Source organism: Gymnoscopelus microlampas (assembly GCF_963454915.1).
Source record: "Gymnoscopelus microlampas genome assembly, chromosome: 4".
Taxonomy (NCBI): Eukaryota; Metazoa; Chordata; class Actinopteri; order Myctophiformes; family Myctophidae; genus Gymnoscopelus; species Gymnoscopelus microlampas.
Genome location: NC_139941.1, coordinates 14,836,995 through 14,861,573, shown reverse-complemented (window position 1 = coordinate 14,861,573; position 24,579 = coordinate 14,836,995). Strand labels below are relative to the sequence as shown.

The 24,579-nt window shown below is 42.5% G+C and overlaps 1 protein-coding gene across 1 annotated transcript; it reads right to left on the bottom strand.

Moving 5' to 3' along the window:
* Positions 1-15,944: 15,944 nt before the first annotated feature.
* On the bottom strand, positions 15,945-24,186 carry prlrb (prolactin receptor b). Its single transcript, XM_084054317.1, has 9 exons — positions 23,995-24,186; positions 22,143-22,235; positions 21,695-21,827; positions 20,708-20,880; positions 19,854-20,023; positions 18,977-19,118; positions 17,985-18,078; positions 17,829-17,898; positions 15,945-17,729 (listed from the first exon to the last, which is right to left on the bottom strand). The coding sequence occupies exons 2-9, from the start codon at positions 22,204-22,206 to the stop codon at positions 17,025-17,027; spliced, it is 1,551 nt and encodes a 516-aa protein (XP_083910443.1). The 5' UTR covers positions 22,207-22,235; positions 23,995-24,186; the 3' UTR covers positions 15,945-17,024.
* Positions 24,187-24,579: the final 393 nt, after the last annotated feature.

Sequence of the window (24,579 nt, the reverse complement as noted above, 5' to 3'; positions counted from 1 at the left end):
CAGCTGTCAAGCATAGTTGCAAAGCATCTAAAGTTGCGGGCACTTTTTAAAAACTTTTTTGAAGTTTTTTTAAACAGCTTCCAGCTAATCAACGCTTGTCTCGTCATCTCAGCCAGAGCCAGTGGCTTGCTTCCTCTTGAGAGTTCTTTTTTTTTTTTGGGGGGGGGGGGCTTTTCATACCTTTATTTAGAGAGGGACATGGAAAGTAGGCTGACAGGAAATGTGAATAGAGATGGGGGGTGACATGCAGCAAAGGTCGTCGGGAACGGGAGTCGAACCCGCGACACGCTGTAAGGCTGGTATTGCAGCCTAGGGTGCCTGGACCGTCACGCTACGGCCCAGGCCTCTCTTGAGAGTTCTTGATGGCTTTGCTCAGTCTGGCTCCCCGTAGCCCCACGTCCGTGACATGCTTTCAGGCTGAAATATCAGCCTAGGTGCCCAGACGGTTACGCCAACCGTCCGGGCCTATGACACTTGCTTTTAACAACAAATCCAATTTCCACATGAAAGTGTTTTGGGCTTGTACTTGTAGCACATGTAGGCAAACCCGGCAATGAGAACTGCAACAAATGATAAGGCAAGCAAGGCAAACCACCATGACAAATACCATGGCGTACACATGAGTGTGACAGAACCCCAAGTGCCAGCGGAGCAGATGACAGTCCCATTGCCTCCCTTACTCACAAAACCAGTATCACAGACAAGTGTGGCTGAAGAGCCTTGTTCAAACATTGGCTTTCCGATGTCGTCATCATTCAAAACCATGTTTGGTCCTGTTGGTGGGAGGAGACAGGGGGCAGGGGGTTTGCATTCTGGGAGCGGAGGTGACCACTCACCATTAATGTCACAGATGACATAGTCTGCGCCGACCATGACATCATGAGATCTAAGGCAAAGAAGTTCCAGGATATCGCCGTATAGAAAAGGGGGTTCAAACTGATTCAATCCAGCATGGATGTTTCGAGCATCAAGATCAGGTTCTGGACAGCGGATGTCACTTATGTGTGCTGGAGTTCCAAGACCAAAGTGGCACGTCACAAACACGAAGCACAGGAGGACACCTACGGCGTTCATTACGTCTAGCGTACAGGTTGTGTATTGGGTCTCTGGATATGTATTTCTACAGCAGATACAGTGGACTCTGTGCTGTGTCACTTGTTGTGAATGAATAAGCTGGGAGCCTATTCACTAAGTATTGAACCCGCCGGATGACTTTTCTCTCTTCAGTTTATCTTCTCAATTCTCTCTTTGCTGGCCACTCGACTGGTGGTTTAATCCGATCCAAGAGCCGCTGTGATGGTATCCAAGCAGGAGGTGAACCGATATGCCCCTTGGCAGGCTACGGAGAAGGAGAATCAGTGGGACCGGCTCCGTGCAAGGTGTCTACTTGGGCTGTAAATCCAGCTAATTGTGGTTTGTATTGCTGCTGCTTCCTCTGGAGAGAGTTAATGTCGCTGAGGGTCTGTTGCTGATGGAACTGAGTTAACCTGGGGAGTCCTTTGCCTTTTATACGTTTGGATGTGGTGCTAGTGTCATGGTGATGTCAGTCATATCCATATATGGAGCAAGTGATGTCAGTTATGCCCAAAGATAGGGTCTATGATGTCAGTCTTGGATGTTTCGGTTAGCTCCATATATAGGGCTCCAGGAGGAGTTCTCTGATGTCAGAGCTAGACCATGTCAGTTATCTCCATATATAGAAGTCTAGGAGAGAGTCTCTGATGTCAGACTTGGGTAGGTCGGTTATCTCCATATATGGGGATCTCCATATATGGGAAGATTGAGATTGAATAGATCACTAAAGGGTGGGACTGAATAGGTCATTTATCCCCCTATATGCGTTTCCGGCCATCCTGCCACTGTCTACCTTAGCGGTCTACCTTCCACAGAGCCGGTCCAACTGATTCTCCTTCCCCCTAGCCTGTTGAGGGGCATACACAACACAGACGTTGTCATGGATGCCTAACGATGCCGATTTTTGCACAGGCATTCCTGCAGTTTGTCCATGGACGTTCTTATCCTTCTATGAATGCACAAAAACTCTGTGTGAGTGAGTGTGTCATCTGTATATCTTGAGAAACGCCCAACCAACCGACTTCAAACTCAGCGTGCAAATCACGTGGACATGAGAGAGTAGAGTGTGGGAAGTCGGATCAGCATATCAATAAATCTGCAAATCCCCATATATGGAGTACCCTGGTGTCATCAATATGACATCATAGTACTGATGTCATAGACAGGCCTGGACTCCATATTTGGGCATGGCTGACTCAGAACTCCATATATGGGCATAAAAGGGACAGATAGATACAGAGATCTCCATATGTGGGCATACAGGCACACAGACAGATATCCATATATGGACACAAGGGACACAGACTGGTACAATGAGTAAAATGGGTATTGCATAAGGGCCATACATCTTTTACAGCACCGGCCTAGTCTCAGTGCCATTTTAAGAGAGAAATGGCACTAATGCAGTTAATGCTACATCACTGAAACAGTTCTAATGCTAATGTAATGGCTATTAATAATTGGACCTACAATTAGAAGTAAAAGGTAAGCATGCTCCGGTTATGTGCTCCATAGTTTGACAGGAAACTGGGAGGTGTTTGTTGTGATCAATAAGACTTGTTTTCTTTCATGAATTTTATTAATACTCATAGCAACTAGTTGATTCAAGGCTTTCTGTTGACAATACTGGTACATGCGCACATAAGAGTCCGGGCCTATGACACTTGCTTTTAACAACAAATCCAATTTCCACATGAAAGTGTTTTGGGCTTGTACTTGTAGCACATGTAGGCAAACCCGGCAATGAGAACTGCAACAAATGATAAGGCAAGCAAGGCAAACCACCATGACAAATACCATGGCGTACACATGAGTGTGACAGAACCCCAAGTGCCAGCGGAGCAGATGACAGTCCCATTGCCTCCCTTACTCACAAAACCAGTATCACAGACAAGTGTGGCTGAAGAGCCTTGTTCAAACATTGGCTTTCCGATGTCGTCATCATTCAAAACCATGTTTGGTCCTGTTGGTGGGAGGAGACAGGGGGCAGGGGGTTTGCATTCTGGGAGCGGAGGTGACCACTCACCATTAATGTCACAGATGACATAGTCTGCGCCGACCATGACATCATGAGATCTAAGGCAAAGAAGTTCCAGGATATCGCCGTATAGAAAAGGGGGTTCAAACTGATTCAATCCAGCATGGATGTTTCGAGCATCAAGATCAGGTTCTGGACAGCGGATGTCACTTATGTGTGCTGGAGTTCCAAGACCAAAGTGGCACGTCACAAACACGAAGCACAGGAGGACACCTACGGCGTTCATTACGTCTAGCGTACAGGTTGTGTATTGGGTCTCTGGATATGTATTTCTACAGCAGATACAGTGGACTCTGTGCTGTGTCACTTGTTGTGAATGAATAAGCTGGGAGCCTATTCACTAAGTATTGAACCCGCCGGATGACTTTTCTCTCTTCAGTTTATCTTCTCAATTCTCTCTTTGCTGGCCACTCGACTGGTGGTTTAATCCGATCCAAGAGCCGCTGTGATGGTATCCAAGCAGGAGGTGAACCGATATGCCCCTTGGCAGGCTACGGAGAAGGAGAATCAGTGGGACCGGCTCCGTGCAAGGTGTCTATTTGGGCTGTAAATCCAGCTAATTGTGGTTTGTATTGCTGCTGCTTCCTCTGGAGAGAGTTAATGTCGCTGAGGGTCTGTTGCTGATGGAACTGAGTTAACCTGGGGAGTCCTTTGCCTTTTATACGTTTGGATGTGGTGCTAGTGTCATGGTGATGTCAGTCATATCCATATATGGAGCAAGTGATGTCAGTTATGCCCAAAGATAGGGTCTATGATGTCAGTCTTGGATGTTTCGGTTAGCTCCATATATAGGGCTCCAGGAGGAGTTCTCTGATGTCAGAGCTAGACCATGTCAGTTATCTCCATATATAGAAGTCTAGGAGAGAGTCTCTGATGTCAGACTTGGGTAGGTCGGTTATCTCCATATATGGGGATCTCCATATATGGGAAGATTGAGATTGAATAGATCACTAAAGGGTGGGACTGAATAGGTCATTTATCCCCCTATATGCGTTTCCGGCCATCCTGCCACTGTCTACCTTAGCGGTCTACCTTCCACAGAGCCGGTCCAACTGATTCTCCTTCCCCCTAGCCTGTTGAGGGGCATACACAACACAGACGTTGTCATGGATGCCTAACGATGCCGATTTTTGCACAGGCATTCCTGCAGTTTGTCCATGGACGTTCTTATCCTTCTATGAATGCACAAAAACTCTGTGTGAGTGAGTGTGTCATCTGTATATCTTGAGAAACGCCCAACCAACCGACTTCAAACTCAGCGTGCAAATCACGTGGACATGAGAGAGTAGAGTGTGGGAAGTCGGATCAGCATATCAATAAATCTGCAAATCCCCATATATGGAGTACCCTGGTGTCATCAATATGACATCATAGTACTGATGTCATAGACAGGCCTGGACTCCATATTTGGGCATGGCTGACTCAGAACTCCATATATGGGCATAAAAGGGACAGATAGATACAGAGATCTCCATATGTGGGCATACAGGCACACAGACAGATATCCATATATGGACACAAGGGACACAGACTGGTACAATGAGTAAAATGGGTATTGCATAAGGGCCATACATCTTTTACAGCACCGGCCTAGTCTCAGTGCCATTTTAAGAGAGAAATGGCACTAATGCAGTTAATGCTACATCACTGAAACAGTTCTAATGCTAATGTAATGGCTATTAATAATTGGACCTACAATTAGAAGTAAAAGGTAAGCATGCTCCGGTTATGTGCTCCATAGTTTGACAGGAAACTGGGAGGTGTTTGTTGTGATCAATAAGACTTGTTTTCTTTCATGAATTTTATTAATACTCATAGCAACTAGTTGATTCAAGGCTTTCTGTTGACAATACTGGTACATGCGCACATAAGAGACCCTGGACCTAGTACAGGGGCTGGCAGGTAATAAAATGCCTATGTGCATTGTTCTACAGCATCCTTCTTTAGTTTTCATGCCCAACATTACAATTGAAATAAAATATAAAAGATTATTATGTTTACCATGGCACATTTAGGGATACTACTGACCATGATACTGACCATGCTACTGACATTGACACACACACACACACACACACACACACACACACACACACACACACACACACACACACACACACACACACACACACACACACACACACACACACACACACACACAGACAGACAGACAGACAGACAGACAGACGACTGTGTTGATGTTCTGTATACAAATTATGGTATCCATTTTCAATTTGTATTTATGATAATTTTCATTGTCTGTTCTATATAATCACCTGAGAGACCCCTGTTGAGTAGCCTGGTAAACCCCCCTCCCTCTGGAAATTCATTTGCATTTGATTTCAGGAAGGAGTCTGGTCTACAGGCCTGTATGGGCAATTTGGGAGCTGTGCTGGATTAGTACAGTTGACTGACAACCCCTTCAGCCAATCAGCAGCTCATTTTCCCCATCCCCAGCCAAGTATGACGCAAGGGGACTTTTGAAGGTGCTATGCCGAAAATAGGTTGCTTTATTCAGATACAGACGTGTCACTGCCCGCCCCTGCCGGTTCTCTGAGCCTATTTTTTTTAAATAGGCTCTGTCATGATTAATTGACCACATATATGAAGTTAAACAACTACATTCTATCCAAACGATATCTTAAAAGTACATTCCGTGCCTCAAAAAATAAGTTTGAGGCACAGACAGACAGGCCTGTAGGCCAGACTCACTTCTGAAAACAAATGGAAATTAGTTTTCCGGAGGGAGGGGTTTACCAGCCTACCTGTTGAGCACTGGTTGAAGGAAATTATGATTTATGTGTTTTATGTTAATTTTAAAAGCAGTTAAAACAGGTCCGTCAAATTTGACCAGGAACACTGAAGTAAGGGGGTGTAGCGAACACTGCAGAAGGGTTAAAGCCACACTATTCTTACACTGACACTTTAGTAGTCAGCTGCTTCTTTTCACCTGACAGTGAGATGTTTCACTGAGAGAACGAGGGGCATGCAGAGGAACAGACATGTCCAATTCTGGGGGGCTTTGGTGGTGCAACAAGGGAAGGAGGTCCACTACTGCTGGGCTTTGGTGGTGCAACAGTGGGAGGAGGGTATGCAGGGGGAGGAGGGCATGCAGAGGAACACACATGTCCACTTCTGCTGGGCTTTGGTGGTGTAAGGGGGGGAGGAGGGTATGGAGGGGGAGAAGGGCATGCAGAGGAACACACATGTTCACTTCTGGGGGGCTTTGGTGCTGCAACAGGGGGAGGAGGTCCACTTCTGCTTGGCTTTGGCGCAACAGGGGGAGGAGGTCCACTTCTGCTGGGCTTTGGCGCAACAGGGGGAGGGGACGTGACCACGGAGTGATGGGGAGCAGATCGAGGTAGGGGGCGAGGAGCAGGGTTTGAGCGGCCAGGGGGTGGCGGGGGTCGAAAGTCAGGTGGGGGTGTGGAGGCAGAAGATGTGGTTGAAGGGGAAGGAGATGGAGGTGGGGGGCGAGGAGCAGGGTTTTTACGGCCAGGGGGTGGCGGGGGTCTAAAGTCAGGCGGGGGTGTGGAGGCAGAAGATGTGGTTGAAGGGGAAGGAGGAGGCAGCTCTCCCTGTGCGGAGGGACGACGCATGGAGGTCTGGAGCTGAAGGAAGGGCAGGGCCTCGGCCACTAACAGGACATACAGAATAAGAACAACAAACATGTTAGGAGATATTATTTAATGGGAGCTCACAATGAGATGTGCTGAGTAGTGCATGTTTAAAAACTAAAAAGGGCCCCAAAAGTCCTCAAGTGTGCCCAGACCTTTCACACATTGGAGGGCCCCATGGGAATTTTCATTAGGATAGATATCACCTGTTGATGCTGTTAGAATGTGCTTGGGGATGCTTGTTTATCATTACCCGTAACCTTTGTATCTACATAACTATACTGTTATGTGTTTGTCTGTTTCACTTGCTGTGCTGAATGCCCTATTGCTGATCAAACTTTTCCCTATTGGCCAATTTACTGAAACATTCATGTTACATTTATTAATGTGCGTCATCCTTTCTTAAAGGTCCAGAACATACAGTGTTCCTCTGTGTCATTAACCTCTTCTCAGGGCTATGTGCGTGTACACAGACTAGGTTTGGTTGACAGCTCCCTCACACTCCTGTTAGTTCTGTTGCACCTCTAATGGCAGGTCACGACTCACATAGCCCAGGGTAGGCAACCTGGCCTGGCAGAGATCTGAGCTCTGAGGAGCGCACTTTTTAAGTGTTATAGGATAGTGGTTAAATAAAAAAAGTTTTTGTTTCAGGTACTTATATACATCTCAGGCAGAGTTTTGGCAAGCTGCCCCGATGGCAGCGATGTTGATGGATGGCCCCATGCAGGGCCAATGTGTTTTTATGTGTATGCTTAGATAAACCTACTCAATGACCCAGATATGTCTGCCATAGATTGTAGCAGTTGACTGAGATTTATTGTGTCAAAATATCATGAGAAATCGATAAAAACAGCATACATTTTTGGGTTATTATTGAGCACTTGAGCAGAATCTGTATTAAAGTCATGTCAGTTGATCTGTTAGCCATGAAACCATGTGTGAGATTTGACTATTATTAACTGGGAAGCTGGGCTCTGCTTTAAACATTCTCCTCCTCAGAGGGGAGTGCGTTTCACAAGGATTCCGGGGACCTCCCCCTGTCGACAACTGCTCTTACCTCCTCCCTCCTGGAAGTTCTGCTCATGCACATCGAAACCATCTACTTGTCCTCCTTCTGTCTGTGAACATAATGTGGAATTGATATGAGCAAGTCGTGATAATGACAAACCCTTTCTTCTAACACAAACGTTCAGTGAAAACGAAAATTCAGAAACGTCTCAAACATCAATGGTATACAAAGTGGAATTACATATAAAGAAAAATACCTGCTCATCTTGAGGAATCACCATCTCCGGGGCCTGGTCTCTCAGTTCTCTGTAGCGCTTTCTGCATCTGAGTAGACATTTTGAGAAAGAAAAAAAGCATCTCAACTCAACAATTGTTTAGTTAAATGATTAAGAAATATTGTTTTATATTTCTCAATAAAAATTCAAATTGAAACATAAGAGAGATTATAGAGAGATTGCAACACTGCACCTGAAAAGAGCTGCAGTCAGAGCTACAACACCAACCAGAGCCACAATGGTGAGCATGACTGTCAGAAGAATCTTTTGAAAGGCTGAGGCTGGGCAAACAAGAAAAAGTTGCACTATAAAATCACATGAAAGAGAAATGTGTAGGCTATATAGAAGTGTGAAAATAGTGAAAATAAATGTTAATAAGTGTTAATTTAACTTTTACAAATGTAACCAGACGGGTTTGTTTGGTTATTTAAATTAGAATAAAAGTAACAATAGAATTTTCATACCTGTAACGTTGATGAGCTTTTTGAGGGGAGAGCTTATTAATTTAAGGCGTCCATATCTTTGACCCTTAACTCCAATTTGAAAGGTTCCAGCCATCGAGGGGCTGAGGTTTTTGATGCGGATACTGCAGTTCTTTTTGCTAAGATCTGGCTCCAAGAGGGACACTAGATCTCTGAACTGGCCCGTAGTTGCATTGACATTCTCAGAGTCGAAAATGACGTCATCCTTCCCACATGCAGATCTAGATTCACACCTCATCAGTATTACAGACGTGGGTATGAATGCAGCATCATGAGTGAAAGTACAGCCAATATCAGCACTGGTCCAGGATTCAACTGTTATCGGGTCTTCTCCATTGTCGTAGATGATATTGTGACGAGTACGATAATCAGTACCTGCTTAAAGCAAAGACAAAGCCTACTGTAAGCAAATATCTTTAAATTATATAATTTTCTTTTCTTATTTTCAAAATGTATTTCATGATGAATTGTGAGATGGTTCAAAACATTTAAAAAGTTTGTATCAGAACATAATTAAATAAAGTGTGTGACAACAACACAATATTAGCCTGCCTCTTGTGCCTCTTATCACATCAGCATAGAGCAGCATTGAGATGAGAACCAGATTCTTCATTCTTCTAGTTCCACAGTCCACCTTGTTCCTTTAAAAAGCCCACAGATATTCTGTAATGAATTCATACTGATTACCTGGGGAAACTTACAGCACACACATCATTTTCTGTTGTGATCTTATAGGCTATATGAAGAAGAACAAAACAGATATTGCTTTTTTAATATTGCTGTTAAATCAAGCAATTACGTCATGTTATCATAGGTGCAATTTTAACCTTGAAGGATGATTTAATTATGTGGACACCCACAATGATGTTGTAATCATTTATCTATCTAGAAAATGTTCTATCATCGAGTTACATGTGCATGTGGTGCTTTGGCCATTGTTTGGCCACTAGAGGGCAATGGTAACCTGTGTGATGGACCAGAGAGATTCCTTTGCAGAATCTGCTGTTACATACACCTGTTTGATTCCACCTGTGGGAAGGTGTAGCTTATTGTAATCATTAGTTTACATTGTGGATATACATTGATATAATTTCCATATTCCCCATTCTATGAGAGGTCACTTTTGCTATAGTGCTTGTGAAGATGTTTTTAAATTGAGATGTAATTGTATGAAATGTCATTCAGACTTGTATATATTGTTTTGGTCAGGGACCACGAAGCTGAAACCTTCCCTTGTTCTTATGGGACATAGGCCTACACGGTGGAAACAAGCCATTTCACACACAGCCTCATGAGGAAACACTTTCAAATCAGCTTTTCACAGACATTACCTTGTGCATTTTATATTTTATGTGAAAGGTGCTGTCATTTTTTCTTCGTTTTTTAAATAATAAATGTTAAATGTTTGAGAACCACTGCGCTAGACAGTCATGTGCATGTGGTGCTTTGGCCGTTGTTTGGCCACTAGGGGGCAATGTTAACCTGTGTGATGGACCAGAGAGATTCCTTTGCACGATCTGCTGTTACATACACCTGTTTGATTCCACCTGTGGGAAGGTGTAGCTTATTGTAATCATTACTTTACATTGTGGATATACATTGATTTTTTTTATTTAGGGAGTCAGGAGGGCAAAGATGTACAGTATATGACATCATTGTTTTGCACCAACCACAAACAAAATGAAACACAATCAAATTAGGCTATCTATCACCAATCAATCAACACACTACAGCAAGTCAAAGAGCAAAGCAGAAAGCACTTGCCTAGGCCAGTGATTCTCAACCTTTTTTTAATATAAAGGATCCCCAGTTTGATATGCATTATTGATGATATAAAAAAAACAATCTACACTGTAAAATCCTCAGTGTTAATGTAATGAGAGTTTACAAATGGAACCAAATGGACCCGTAAAGCGTCCATTCGGACTCCTGGTGGTCCCTAGACCCGCCGTAGAGAAACATTGATCAAGGCCGGTTCAATACACTCTCGGAGTTACTTAGCCATGGTTCACATGACGCTTGTCTACCACAAGCGTCATGGAACCGAGAGTTCCTGGTTTTCGATTTACATTAAATGAGTTACATTGACAACTCTCACATGTACATAAACGTTCATATTTCAAATATAAAGTGCTTAGCCACGAGCCACGGATGTTACAAGTTGATCCGACCTGGTCTAAGTACCCGTATCTCTCGTATTGTTCAATAAAAAGCATTTTAATCCAATCGCCGGCCATTTTCTTCAAATGTTCTCCGTTGCTTTCAACTATGCGACACTAATGGTTGGGAGCTGTATTGCACTCTGATACAGTACAAAAAATAAGAAAATGGCCAGCGATCGGATTAAAATGCTTTTTATTGAACAATACGGGAGATTGAGGTACTTATCGTAGTACGGATCGCCTTGTAACATCCGTGGCACTTGGGTAAGCACTTTATATTTGAAACTTGAACGTTTATGTACATGTGAGAGTTGGCAATGTCAAAAAATCAAAAACCAGGAACTCTGGGCTCCATGACTGTCATGGTATGACAGTCATGTTTCAGGGCTAGGAGTTACTGAACCGTAGGGGTATAGCTACAAGGCATTGTGATCTGGTCTGCTATTTTAAAAAGTATTTTATGCATAGGCAGACAGCGCAATAGCAGAACAAATGGGAAATGCAACAGAAGTCAGAGGCAGATACTGTATAGAGTTATAGGCCTGCTTGCTAGACCGTTGGTTATCAAAGTGGGGTCCGGGGACCCCCAGGGGTCCTTGAGGGAGTTCCAGGGGGTCCCCAGCTAATAGATAGTTAGGAACCAAATGGACCCTTATGGGTCTTTAACTCAGAGAGTGTACAAATGGAACCAAATGGACCCTAACGGGTCCATTTGGTTCCATTTGTACACTCTCAGAGTTACATTAACATTGATTGTACAATATAAATTGGGGTCCCAGAGATAGAAATGCCATTAAATGGCGGTCCGTAGCCTAATGCATGTCAAACTGGGGGTCCTGGTCCTTGAAATTAAAATGGTCAAAAATCACTGCTAGAGCCGTAAACATCTCTTATGGGGGTCCTTGGAATATTTTTTCAAATGGGGGCCGGTGGGCTAATAAGTGTCAATTTGGGGGTCCTTGACATGAAAAAGTTTGAGAACCACTGTGCTAGACAGTCATGTGCATGTGGTGCTTTGGCCATTGTTTGGCCACTAGAGGGCAATGTTAACCTGTGTGATGGACCAGAGAGATTCCTTTGCAGGATCTGCTGTTACATACACCTGTTTGATTCCACCTGTGGGAAGGTGTAGCTTATTGTAATCATTAGTTTACATTGTGGATATACATTGATATCATTTCCATATTCCACATTCTATGAGAGGTCACTTTTGCTATAGTGCTTGTGAAGATGTCAAATATGTTTTGAAATTGAGATGTAATTGTATGAAATGTCATTCAGACTTGTATATATTGTTTTGGTCAGGGACCACGAAGCTGAAACCTTCCCTTGTTCCTATGGGACATAGGCCTACACGGTGGAAACAAGCCATTTCACACACAGCCTCATGAGGAAACACTTTCAAATCAGCTTTTCACAGACATTACATTTTTCATTTTATATGCATTTTATATTTTATGTGACATCATTGTTTTGTACTCACCACACACACACACACACACACACACACACACACACACACACACACACACACACACACACACACACACACACACACACACACACACACACACACACTGTCAGCCAACAAAATTAGCCTACACAATGATGCTCCTAAAAACAATGTGTAAAATTAAGCACCGACAACAAACAATACGTAAAATGAAACACAATCAAATGAGGCTATCACATCAATCAACGCGCTATAGCAAGTCAAAGAGCCTAGGCCAGTGATTATCAACATTTTTGATATAAAGGATCCCCAGTTTGATATGCATTATTTGATGATAAAAAAGGATCTCTTGGACCCCAATTTACACTGTAAAATCCTCAGTGTTAATGTAATGAGAGTTTATAAATGGAACCAAATGGACCCGCGTCCAGTTGGACTCCTGGTGGTCCCTAGACCCGCCGTTGAGAAACATTGATCTAGGCCGCTTCAATTCGTACACTCTCAGAGTTACTGAACAGTAAGGGTCCATTTGGTTCCATTTGTTCACCCAGAGTTACAGACCCTTAAGGGTATGGCTACATTTGGACCCCTGGTGGTCCCGGACCTGATGACAATCCGGGAATTAGACCATTATAGGCAAACATCGTAATAATATAGTTCCTTTAAAACCCTATTCTTAGAGCAGCTTGTCTAATATGAACTTTTGGGTGAGAAGAGGCATGAACGATCCTTTCACAAAGTGGATAGGTGGGTCTACCAGCAGTACTCAAGGATACAAGCAATTACACCAAACATTACATGAATAATAATAATGAATAATACTTTGGTGACCTGTCGAGACTGAGAGTCAATTTAGTCTATTAGGCTAACTAGTATAGAACGCTGCTCAAACACCGAATTAGAGCGTTTTAAAAGCAATGGTTTAAAATAAACCATATAGGCCAGGCCATCTATCCTGAACGTGTCCCCCCCCCCCCCCCCCCCCACCCATCATAATTATTCTTTAGCCTACCTGGTAAGACGCAGACAATTTTAAGCCTGTTATAGGCCTATCCTATGGAAAATTCCATATCGTTCATAACAGATTAATAACCAAATATGTGACATTACCTGAAACCAGTATCGTGTCGCCTGGATTGTGTCGTCTGGACTGAAGGGGAGCAAAATAAGGTGTGTGGATGCCATGGAATGTGTGATGACTCCATGGTCTCCATGGCGGTAAGTTCGATAAGAAATTGAAACATTATAACGTTTGTCCATCTGATGTCACAATGCATGATATTGTGTGACTACTGTGTGTGAGAGAGCAAATACCTTATTTGTAAACCACACTATCTGAAAGTTTTTGTTTAATAAATTATTTGAAATGAGTGATTGTAAACACAAACTTTCAGACTTTTAGGTTCAATGAGTCAGTTATTGTTGTGTGAGGACGGAGACAAAAGTCTTTTCAAAAAAATATTTTATTGCCTATAACTTTATCAATACTATGGGGAAACTAAAGGGAGGTGGAGGAGGTAGAATCATTAGAATGCATGCAGGTCTGCGGGGGCGCACCCGATACCTACTGTATCTCACTAAAGAGGGATGGGTGCCCAAGGTCGCTGTCCAAGGTGCTGAAAGACACGTGCTGAAAACTTTTGACAGCGCCCCCAAGTTCCAATCAAAGGTTGTTTGGTGTGATTTAAATGCAAATGAATGGTTTTAAGTGGTTTTGAGCGTTTTATCACTTATGCAAGCAGTCTCTAGACTAGAGTTTACTACATCCAGCAGACAGAACTGCAGCAAGCATGGTGGTGGTTATACATGGAATTTCTTTTTTTTAATAGATGTTTATGTCAAATATGCCCATGTAGGCGGTGCAAATATATGGTTTGACCCAAAAATAATTGGAACAAAAGGTTTCTCAATGGTTTATTGTAGTATCAGGTGTACTTAATAACATATCAAAGGTTTACCGAAATCTGATCATTAAATGTCAAATTTCCAAGATGGCCGCCACCAGTTCCTTAAAAGACCATTACTCCTGCATTATTTGCCCTACACAAGTAATTTAGGTGCCTAACCCCATGTTTTGGTGATCTAGGAATCCAATTAGCTTATAGAAATTAAAGTCAAGTGATTGTAAGTACAATTATATATTAAAGCAATTGGTTATAAGCATATTTAACAATGTAATTGGACATTTCTCCCTTTTCTACATGCCATAATGCCCAGGATTGGTGAATTCATCACCTATACATGTAATTCACATTCTGTTGAAGCTTTCAAAATTTCTTTGGATACCAATAAGGATTAAATTAACAATTACTGTGTGGTACTGTGACATTTGTAAAAACATGGCTGCCAAGTGATAGAATATTACACAAATCTTGGAAAAAATTCCTTACCGAGAAATGGATTCACCAATTTGTTTGTATAAAGGTGTCTGGTTCCCAATCTTTGGGGTCCCCCAAATGATGTTTGGGGGTCCCCAGATGGTTAGCTTAATGTGCAACATTGTTTTCTCACTCAACAGTAAACAAACCAACATACAGTATTAGTGTATACACAGGGTATCTGCACATTTCTAAAGTTACAATTGAATTACTCTTAAGACTCAATGTTATCTCAAATATTAGGTAAGAAAGAGGCAAACTAGCGAGGGTGTGCAAGTCAGTACAGAGCTATCACAACATATATCTAGTGTCTTCTACTGGGTGTCTAGCCAGGGGTGGTGGAGGAGTGTGGCGTGGATAAGGTTCAGATTTGCTTGTCACAGACATCTCCTTATTCCTGTGACTAGTAGTTGTGTGAGGTTTTAGTGCAAAATTAATTTCACATGTCTTTATTTTGTGATTGGTACTGCTGGCAATAAGCTTGAACCTTGACTTTTTTTTCTGGATAATTGTAACAGCAAGAAGGTACGTTTAGGGGACAGGCCATGACGCCCTGGGCTCCAGTCTCCCCATAGAATCCCAATCTAACCGACTTCCACGCCCATAAGGGGCTGTGTCCCTGCTGCTATCCAACAAACAAACAAGCATTGCTTTCGGCATACATACATTTTTTGTTCTGGAGCTGTTCTGGAGAGGGGAGAGGCCGCTCTGAGCCATAATGATAAGTTACTGGGGGCCCCTGGGAATATTAATGGTCAGCCACCACCAACTCTCCTGTGAGCCAGTCCGACATAGACACCCTTGTCTGCCTGACACACAGTCATGCACCACCATGTGGAGGTCTTACAACCACCACCACTGGGGACTCCTCACTACCTATGCTAACTCAAGAGTGCCTATCTCGGGAGCCAGCGTTGGGAGCAGTGGGACTATCCAGTGAGCCAGGCGACATAGGGACACTCCTCTCAGCCTCACGCATTAGCTAAATTCCAATGCCTTAATTTCTGCCTTCTCCTCACTCTGTCCTCCAGCGTGCCGTGACTTAGAAATAGTTTGCATCCCAAATGCTAATTTGCTTTTCTAGGAGCTGAGAACGAGGAGAGTGCAGGCTCCCTAAGCCACTTGGAGTGAGATCTGGCAAAGATACAAGTTTATCTTTCATGTATCGTTTGCAGAACTGTCTTCGTTGAAATGGCGTATCATTTCTGTTGGAGGTTTTGCACATCGGACATGGGGGAGATCAGAAGCTCAGGGTCTCCTTGGCTCCTAACTTTGATCTTCTGCGCTCCAAGTGCCCAGGGAGCAATCCAGTGACCCCCATACTCCCCTCTACCCACCTGAGGGGAATCCTAGGCCCACTAAACTCTAGACCAGACCCACCCCCCATACTCCCCCCTCTGTCTAGGCACCCAGTTCTGATAGCTCTACCCTAACCTCCATAACCACCCCATCCCTCTTTGCACACTCACACTGATTGCCTTCCTAATGTGTTAAAACATTATATAAACATCTATTTAATGTTTTTAAAAATCTTGTGTCTACAAGATGCGCTGGTCCACGAGAAAAATAAATAATCTCGTCTATGTAGGGGAGGAGTTATGAAGTTCCTGTGGGGTGGGTAAGGGGAGGGGTGCAGAGAGATTGGCAAGACACTTTTTGGGGGTGGAATGTATAGTCAAAGATGAATTTAGTTTGGGCTCAATTTGATCCACAGAGTTATCCAAAACCTTTCAGTATTGAAAACAATACTATATATCAACTGACAATATTCTCTGCCACCACCTTCTGCAAATTGTGACTATTAGTGCCTTGTTCCAGTAAAAAAGAAATATAAGTTGTTGGACATTTATTATATAATTAGTTAAGTTAACTTGAAACGGGTGACCATTTCAGAGGGTTTTAATAGAGTCACAAACAAAATATTGGATTTCACAATGATCTAATTGTATCTCTGCAATTTGGACAAGTCCAATGGATTCCCAGGCCCCCAAAACATTAGACACAAAAAGTACTTGTCTAGGATTAATAAAGAAGGAATTAAGCTATTTTAACGTTTTTTTGGGCATCTTGGAAATAACACCTTAAAAGTGGTCAAACTTTGGTAAACTTTTAGTATGTTATTCAGGACACCACATACTACAAAAAAAAAACAGTTGAGAAACCTTTTGTTCAATTTTTTTTTGGGTTTTTTCATATATGCACCCGCCTAATGCTAGACATTGCCAAAAAGTTCAAACATTGTCATATCTGAGTATGCCACTCTGGTCCTGTGATCTCACAAGTTTATTGGCTGCTCTCAGTAGGGGTTTTTGCATGCTATACTTCCAAATAATCTACAGGTGGCTGATTGTTGACTGGGAAATGTATAGGCATCAGGATGTGACCAAACATGTTTTGAACTTGTTCCATAATGTAAAATGAAGTTATGTTTTTCATAACGCGGTTATGTTATGTGCTAGTCTCCCAAATTATACACCACCATAGAACATGGCAATATATGGATGATTTGATAAATGGACAATTTATTCACAAAGACATCATTTTACATTGTAGGCAACGGGGGGAATAGTTTCCACATAGCCATTATCTAGTCCAATGCATACTCCGTCTTTTGAACTGACAGTCACATGAGGCCTACTGCGCTGCATCAGATTGAAACCATCTGCAAGGTGGCATTTCTCTTTACATGTGATGTTGAGTTGAGCAGGTTCTCTCTGGAGGAACAGTGCATTGTCACTGTTCACTCCACTGACTCTACTATAGTCTTCCTGTCTCTCGCTTTCCTCATTTGTCTGAACATCCACGTAACCATTGTCTGTAAAAGGGCCCACAATTTGCTCAGCAATGCAGTCAATGCTGTGTTTACTGCCATCGTTTGATTGGGTCTCTGTGTACCGTCCACTGGCTGAGGGCTGTGGCGTGAATAGCTTCAGTTGCTCTAATGCAGACAAGGTTTTCCCAGGGGGAGATTTATTGCTTTTTGGAAAGTGTGCCTCATTTTTCTCCACAACCTTTTCCATGTTGCTCTGGACAGTGGTTGGCACATGACTGTAGGTGTCAGAGTATAAGTTGGGAGTGATCAGGCTTCTCCTTATCTTCTGGTTCTTCTGGGAACTCAGACAGAGGCTGTCTTCACTGTCCAACACTATTAGATGCTCCTCATTCTGATCCTTACAGGCCACCATAGGAGGAAAAATTTGGTTGGTGATCAAGGCACTGAGAACATCTTCTGAGTATCCGCTCTGGGAAAAAAAGATAGAATTACATCTCTGTTGAAATCAGGGCAAGCCTTTTGTTTTCTTCTGAGCTGCAAGAAATATATGCATAATAAATGATGTTACCTTCCGATGGTCAGCATCAAATCCTTTTATCTTTGGACCAGGTATAGGCGGCAGAAGACATTGCTTCACACTGAAATAGAAAGTCACGAGTCACGTTCTTCTCCAAATGTTTTGCTTTATGTAAACAGTAGAGTTAGATATTGTTTTTATACATACCATTTCCTCTTCATGACCAAGGTGCACGCCACTGCGAAAAGTGCAAATGTAAAAATGGACAGCAAAATCCTCTCTGGCCTCTCCTTAACAGTGTCTGAAAAATAGTTTTTCAAATAACATTTGATAATAATGAAATCTTATCAGAACAAAGTAATATCTTCTTCCTTTACTATAGATCCAAAGAGGGATTTAAGCTAATGTTGAATTTTAGCAGAACCTTGTACTTTACTTATACCAGCAGTTATCTTGCCTGGCGTTGCTGGGTTTATCCATTATTGTGCTGTCACAAAGCAATGTGCCGATCAGCATGTGATGGTTTTGTTACCCAGCACTGGTTATTGTGTGGATGGAATTGTCTCCCGCCTCTCTCTCTCTCTCTCTCTCTCTCTCTCTCTCTCTCTCTCTCTCTCTCTCTCTCTCTCTCTCTCTCCCTCCCTCCACCTCCCTCCCTCCCTCTCTCCCTCTCCTTCCCCCTCTCCCTTTCTCTATCTTTCCCTCTCTCTCTCTCTCTCTCTCGTGATCTGATATGACGTCACACAAGAAAAAACGTTGCCTAACCCTTTGCGCTGAAGTCAACCACTGCCCAATGTGTAGCTAGAGAGACAAAGCCTGGCTCGCAAGGCTAGCTGTTGCCTTACAACGGCGATTGATGCTGACGTCAGGCATGTCCATATTTGGAATTTGTGCACACACACACACACACACACACACACACACACACACACACACACACACACACACACACACACACACACACACACACACACACACACACACACACACACACACACACACACACACACACACACACACACTTCACTTCAAAGTTCACATGAAACCTGTTTCACCATGCAGTGAGTGAATAGAATCACTACTACGGTTTCTCCATCTCAGAGCACAGAAGCAGCAGAAATGACGATAATGATGTACAATATATGGCCAGGTATAACCCAAGGTTCTATCAAAGATCAACTGGAATGATTGAGGCTTACGTTCAGGGACTGCTGTGTCGGTGGTGAAGCTCCACTCACTCCAGTAGCCGTGGTCTAGTTTACAGCGCACCTGTACCATGTACACATCACCGGGGTGGACGCTGTAGACACTGAAATGTGTCTGCCTGCCTGAGGTGTACTCCTAGAGACAAACAAAACATTCAGCTATTTGGTCATGTCATTATAGGCAAACCTCTTCAAAAAAGTTAAACATAATTTCAGGTCTATGTGGTTAATATACAGTGGATTAACTAATAACTAAATTAATTAAATGGACTAACACAGACAATAGACACTTTCTATCTGACAGAGGTGTGGTTGGTGCTGGTGATGCTCACGGTATATCAGTGGTTCTCAAACATTTTCAGGTCAATGACCCCCAAATGTATGTGCTTTCGACACCCACAGAGTTCCTCGACTGTGGAACTCACTCCGGACCAGCTAAGAGCTCCACAGTCTGTTGTTGCTTTCAAGAGAGGACTAAAGACTTTCCTTTTTAATAAAGCATTAGCTTTTTAGGTGTTCTGGTTGCCCCCTTGTTTTTTTTATTTGCTTTATGCAAATGTTTTTTTATTCTGTATGTAGCACTTTGATATTTGTTTCAAATATAAAGGGCAATATAAATCAAATGTATTAGTATTATTATTTGAAAACATTTTGTGCCAGGGACCACCGTAAGATATTTTTCTGTTGTTAGATACAGTACAGAATTTTAAAATGGTCTAATACGTGAGTAGATAACAGAGAGAGAGAGAGTGAAACCTATGAATAGCCATTCTTGTACTGCACAATTGTCTCATTGGGCTAACTTCCAGCCAGTGAAATAATTTAATAGTGACCATGCCCTTTCAACAGTCTTTACTTGTGTTTCACGCACCTCCCACTCCTTGTCGTCCTCTCGTTTGACTCGTAGCTCATAGATAATGGTCACCCAACCAGAATGGGGGTCTGTGTCACGAGGGGGCTCCCATTTGACCAGCAGACGTGGGCTTTCCCCTCTCTCCTCTTCCACAATCATTGTAACATTCTCAGGAGCACTGGGCTGCACTACACACACACACACACACACACACACACACACACACACACACACACACACACACACACACACACACACACACACACACACACACACACACACACACACACACACACACACACACACACACACACACACACACACACACAGACACATACACAGACAAAAAAAACATCTTGACAATGCATACCTTCTGCAATAATATGATTATGAGTCACGTTGTGACGTGAGCTTGTAGATCTGCTATTTTCGTAGAAGAGATTTGGTGTAGAGGGGAAAAAGGAGTCTATATTTGGTATTTGGTATTTAAACAAAGAAACGCCTTTAAGTTAAATGTATTAAACCACACCAAACCCATGACTAAACTTAACTAAATGCAAGCTTTAAGACATGCAGGGCATTCTAGGGAGGTCAATGGGGTCACCTTGGCTTTATTTAGATTGATTTCAGATTTAGCATGCTCATCCTTCATCCCCTTGTGTGCCGGGGGTCCCCAGCAAAATGTTTTAATATAGCATAAAAATCAACTATATCCATAAAAATATATATATGTGACATATTTTGAATATTGTTTTAAACGTTTAACAACACAAATCTTCTATGGGGGTGACCAGGCACAAACTAGTTTCAGACGGGGGTCCATGGGCATGAAAACGTCTGAGGACCACTGATCTACTGGAGCATCAGCTCACCAATGTCGGTGACATCCAGCAGGTCCAGAGGGTCGGAGGTGGCGCTCCCCATGGCATTGGAGGCCACCACCGTCAGGTTGTAGTTGACCCAGATCTTGGTGTGACCCTTGTTGAAGAAACAGGAGTTCCTCCCTGCCGACCGGTAATCTGGGCACTCGTGTATTCCATCCAAACTGTGCATATATACAAAACAAGACCTTTAGCGACACTGATACGGGCGAAAAGCTGCCCAGGGCGTTTGTGTATACCGCAAGGTCGGTATTGTAACTCTCTGTTATAGTGTGTGTGTGTGTGTGTGTGTGTGTGTGTGTGTGTGTGTGTGTGTGTGTGTGTGTGTGTGTGTGTGTGTGTGTGTGTGTGTGTGTGTGTGTGTGTGTGTGTGTGTGTGTGTGTGTGTGTGTGTGTGTGTGTTGGGGGCCGCTGTATGCATAGACACGTGCAGTCAGAGTCATTCGAGAAATAGACAACCGATGATAGCTGATATGGACACACACCTACACAGTGACAGTACACAATCAAATCTGGAGCGTTCATTTTTAAGTGTCAAAACGGACCTATAATTATTTGAGAGTTGTATTAACCACTTTCAACCTGGTGTCCCTATTTTGGGCATATGTCATTATAGGCAAGAGTTGAGCTTGTGGGCAGTGATGGAAAAAGTACTCAAAATGTAATGTCTTACTTAAGTAAAAGTATCATTACTGCAATGTTGAAATACTTTGTGTAAGTGAAAGTCCGGTTGAAGTCAGGCCTAACTTGCTCAACAATTATACATTATGTGCACGGTTGACAAAGTATGAATACAAATCAGTCAGTATTTTTCTACTCTCCCCCGCAAGCTCCCAGTCTCCCACTGACAATTTGTTTCATTTTGACTTCCGCTGACTCAGCTGCAAAGCTTATCAGAAAGCGTTCAAATTGGCATAGCAAAGGAATACATTGGCCCTTATATGGAAGCACTTTTGGTAATGGCATCTAAATACTCACTCGTCTCTCTGGTAGAAGAGGCGATGTGTGGTGGGGAGTCCCCCATCAGAGCCCGGTTCCCACCTACAGGTAAAAGTCTCCTTTTCAGGGGACCGGCAATTGATGAGAACTGGTTTCCCTGGGGCAGATACACCTGCCAATCACACCAAAATAATAAACATTAGCCCCAAAACCTTCCCACTTTGAAAACTATTACCATAGCATTTGAAATTAGCCCAACCATATTCCACCTAGGCAAAAGGCCTATAGGTGGCCTTTTGCGTTTATGTCATACAAATAATAATATTATTTGTATGACATAAACGCAAAAGGCCACCTATAGGCCACCTATCCTTAACATATTATGTTAAGGATGGCAGTTTTATTCATTATAATACGTTCTGGTCTGCAGCATTAAAAGCAAAATGGTCACCATGTAGATTAAATTGCTTGAAATCCTTCAACTCACAATTGCATCCTAGAGCTGTGGATAGAAGCCACAACAACAGTTTCACACCAAGGTCTCCTCTCATCCTTGTACAAAGCTGTTATGCAATATGCCCTGGAAGTAAAAGGAAGTGACATGGCCGGTATGTGTTAATGACAGTGGTGGAAACTAACTAAATACATTTACTCAATACTGTACGTAACATTTTGAGGTACTTTTACTTTACTTGAGTATTTAAATATTTCAGTGCTCTACAGTATTCTACTCCACTACAACTCAGAGACAAATTGTACTTTATCTTCCACTGCAAGTATTTGAAAACTTTAGTTGCTAGTTACTTTTCTGTTTTTGATTATGACAAAATATACACTATTGTATACTTGGGCTATTCAAAAATAGCTTGTAGATCTGCTATTTCATTATTATTTTTTTAAACGTGTGAAATGGGACATCCTGCATAATGAGTACTTTACTTTTGGTACTTTAAGTACATTTTGATGCCAATACTTGCCATACTTACTCGTAACACAGTATTTTTGTATCGTGGTATTGCTACTTTTACTTAAATAAAAACAATCTGAGTACTTCTTCCACCACCGGTGTTAATGAGGTGTTATGATTGTGTTGTTGCTACCTGAAACAATAGTTGTGGAGGGAAAACAAGTGACACAGACAATAAGTCTCTGTATGTGTTGCACACATACGGGCTAACTGGCACATAGGTGGAAAATGTAGAATATATATTTTGGATTGGACTCATTCTTATGCTGCTGTAGCTATCATCATTTGACTGACAGCCCAACATTGACATTGATGTTACAACACAGTGTTGTAGGCTTGACTATACTTTATTTAACCACATGAACCCTATAGGGTCTCTCTAGGCAAACATTGTGGGAAAATTCAATGTGAATAGCAGATCTGTAAACTCACGACGAGTTACAATATGCCATGCTGTGCCAATTTTAACGAAGAGATTTTGTGTAGAGGGACAAAAGGAGTGGGCCCAACTAGAGACCCCTGGGGGACCCTAGTCAATGAGGTAGACTATATAGGGTTTAAGAAAGACATGACGGTTAATGGTTAGCTTAGAGGTGAGCACAATCATGGACATTAGACAAGTTTTATCTATTGCTATACGCCTCTCAACTTTCATTTTGACACACTGACCCAGAAAGAGCAACGAACAGCGCTTTATGAGACACTATCTGAAGACGGAAAATGATATTGCCTCACTAGTGACCTCTGAAATCCTGGCATACACTGAAAATACTCATCACTGTGTTCATTTAAAATGGGAAAATAGGTCATATTCAATTGTAATGTCAACCTAACTGTGCTATCTAGGAAATACTTGCAACTTATTTCCTAAGTTTATGTTTCCTGCTTGTTTGTTTTTTCTTCGGTCAGGGCAGCCAGTGTAGAGATCTACAGTTTCTTGATTGTTATAGATAGAGGAGCATTGTGTTTTTAACAGCATCATAAGTCAAGATTTTCATATCAATCAGGTCTGAAACAGCCTTATTTTTTTTGGTTTGTTATTGTATTATAGTATATGTGTCATAAGCAGCTTTTATATGAGGATGAGTTGAAGATGCACCTGCGTGTCTGTGTTGTATTGTCTGAGCTATAAAACTTGAAAACCCTTAAAATAAATAAACATACATTTTCCTAAATATAAGTTGCAACTCGTGTCAAAACATTGAATTTCACTTCAGGCCTGCCTGCCATACCAGTGGTGGGCCCCAATTAAAAAACATATCATACAATGAAGTAACCTATTAGGGCTTAAGTGGTTAAACTGCACTTTTTTTAACAGAGCAGTAGTAAAGGAAAATGCAAGTAATGAGATGAGATGTAATTCTTCACTCACCTGGATGGTATGGAGATCTTGATCTCTATGCTATAGTCTTCTCAGCTGCACCGTCCGCAACCCAATGCATAATAATGCAATGACACTGAACGAAGACTGTGTCCTTGGCAAGAGAGAAACACTTCTGTTAAGAGAAACCAAAAGAAAGGTTGATTACACCAGCCATAGAATAGCAGTAACTACCTGCACAGATCTTCCTGTAAAGTAACTCTAACATCTCAGGTGTGGAGAACGTCCACAGTCCTAAAGGTGGAGCCTGTGATACTGACGTCACATCAGGCAGGTAAATGATACAGCCCAGCAGTGATTGGCTAGTTGGTTGCCTATCCGTGGACAGCTGTGTTTGTATATTATAATGTTAATGATGAAAGTTGAAACCACTGTCAGTGGTCCTCATTGTGAGGTCTGGGGACCCCAAAGACTCCTTAAGGGGGTTCCAGGTGCTCTCCATGCAGCTAAATGGTTTAAAGTTAATTTAGCTATTGTTACAGGTACAAATAAATACAACTAGAGAATGTACGAGAATGGCTATGAGTTACGTTACACAGATAGGAATTCTATGGCGAATGACAGACCATATCGGAC

Bases quoted from the DNA above. Each gene is read 5' to 3' on its own strand.
- prlrb (XM_084054317.1), bottom strand. From the start codon at position 22,206: ATGAGAGGAGACCTTGGTGTGAAACTGTTGTTGTGGCTTCTATCCACA. The intron at 18,079-18,976 runs GTAAGCCTCAAT...ACTATTTTTCAG, and splicing joins CGACACAGCAGTCCCTGAAC to ACACTGTTAAGGAGAGGCCA. The intron at 17,730-17,828 runs GTAACATCATTT...TTTTTTTCCCAG, and splicing joins TTGATGCTGACCATCGGAAG to AGCGGATACTCAGAAGATGT.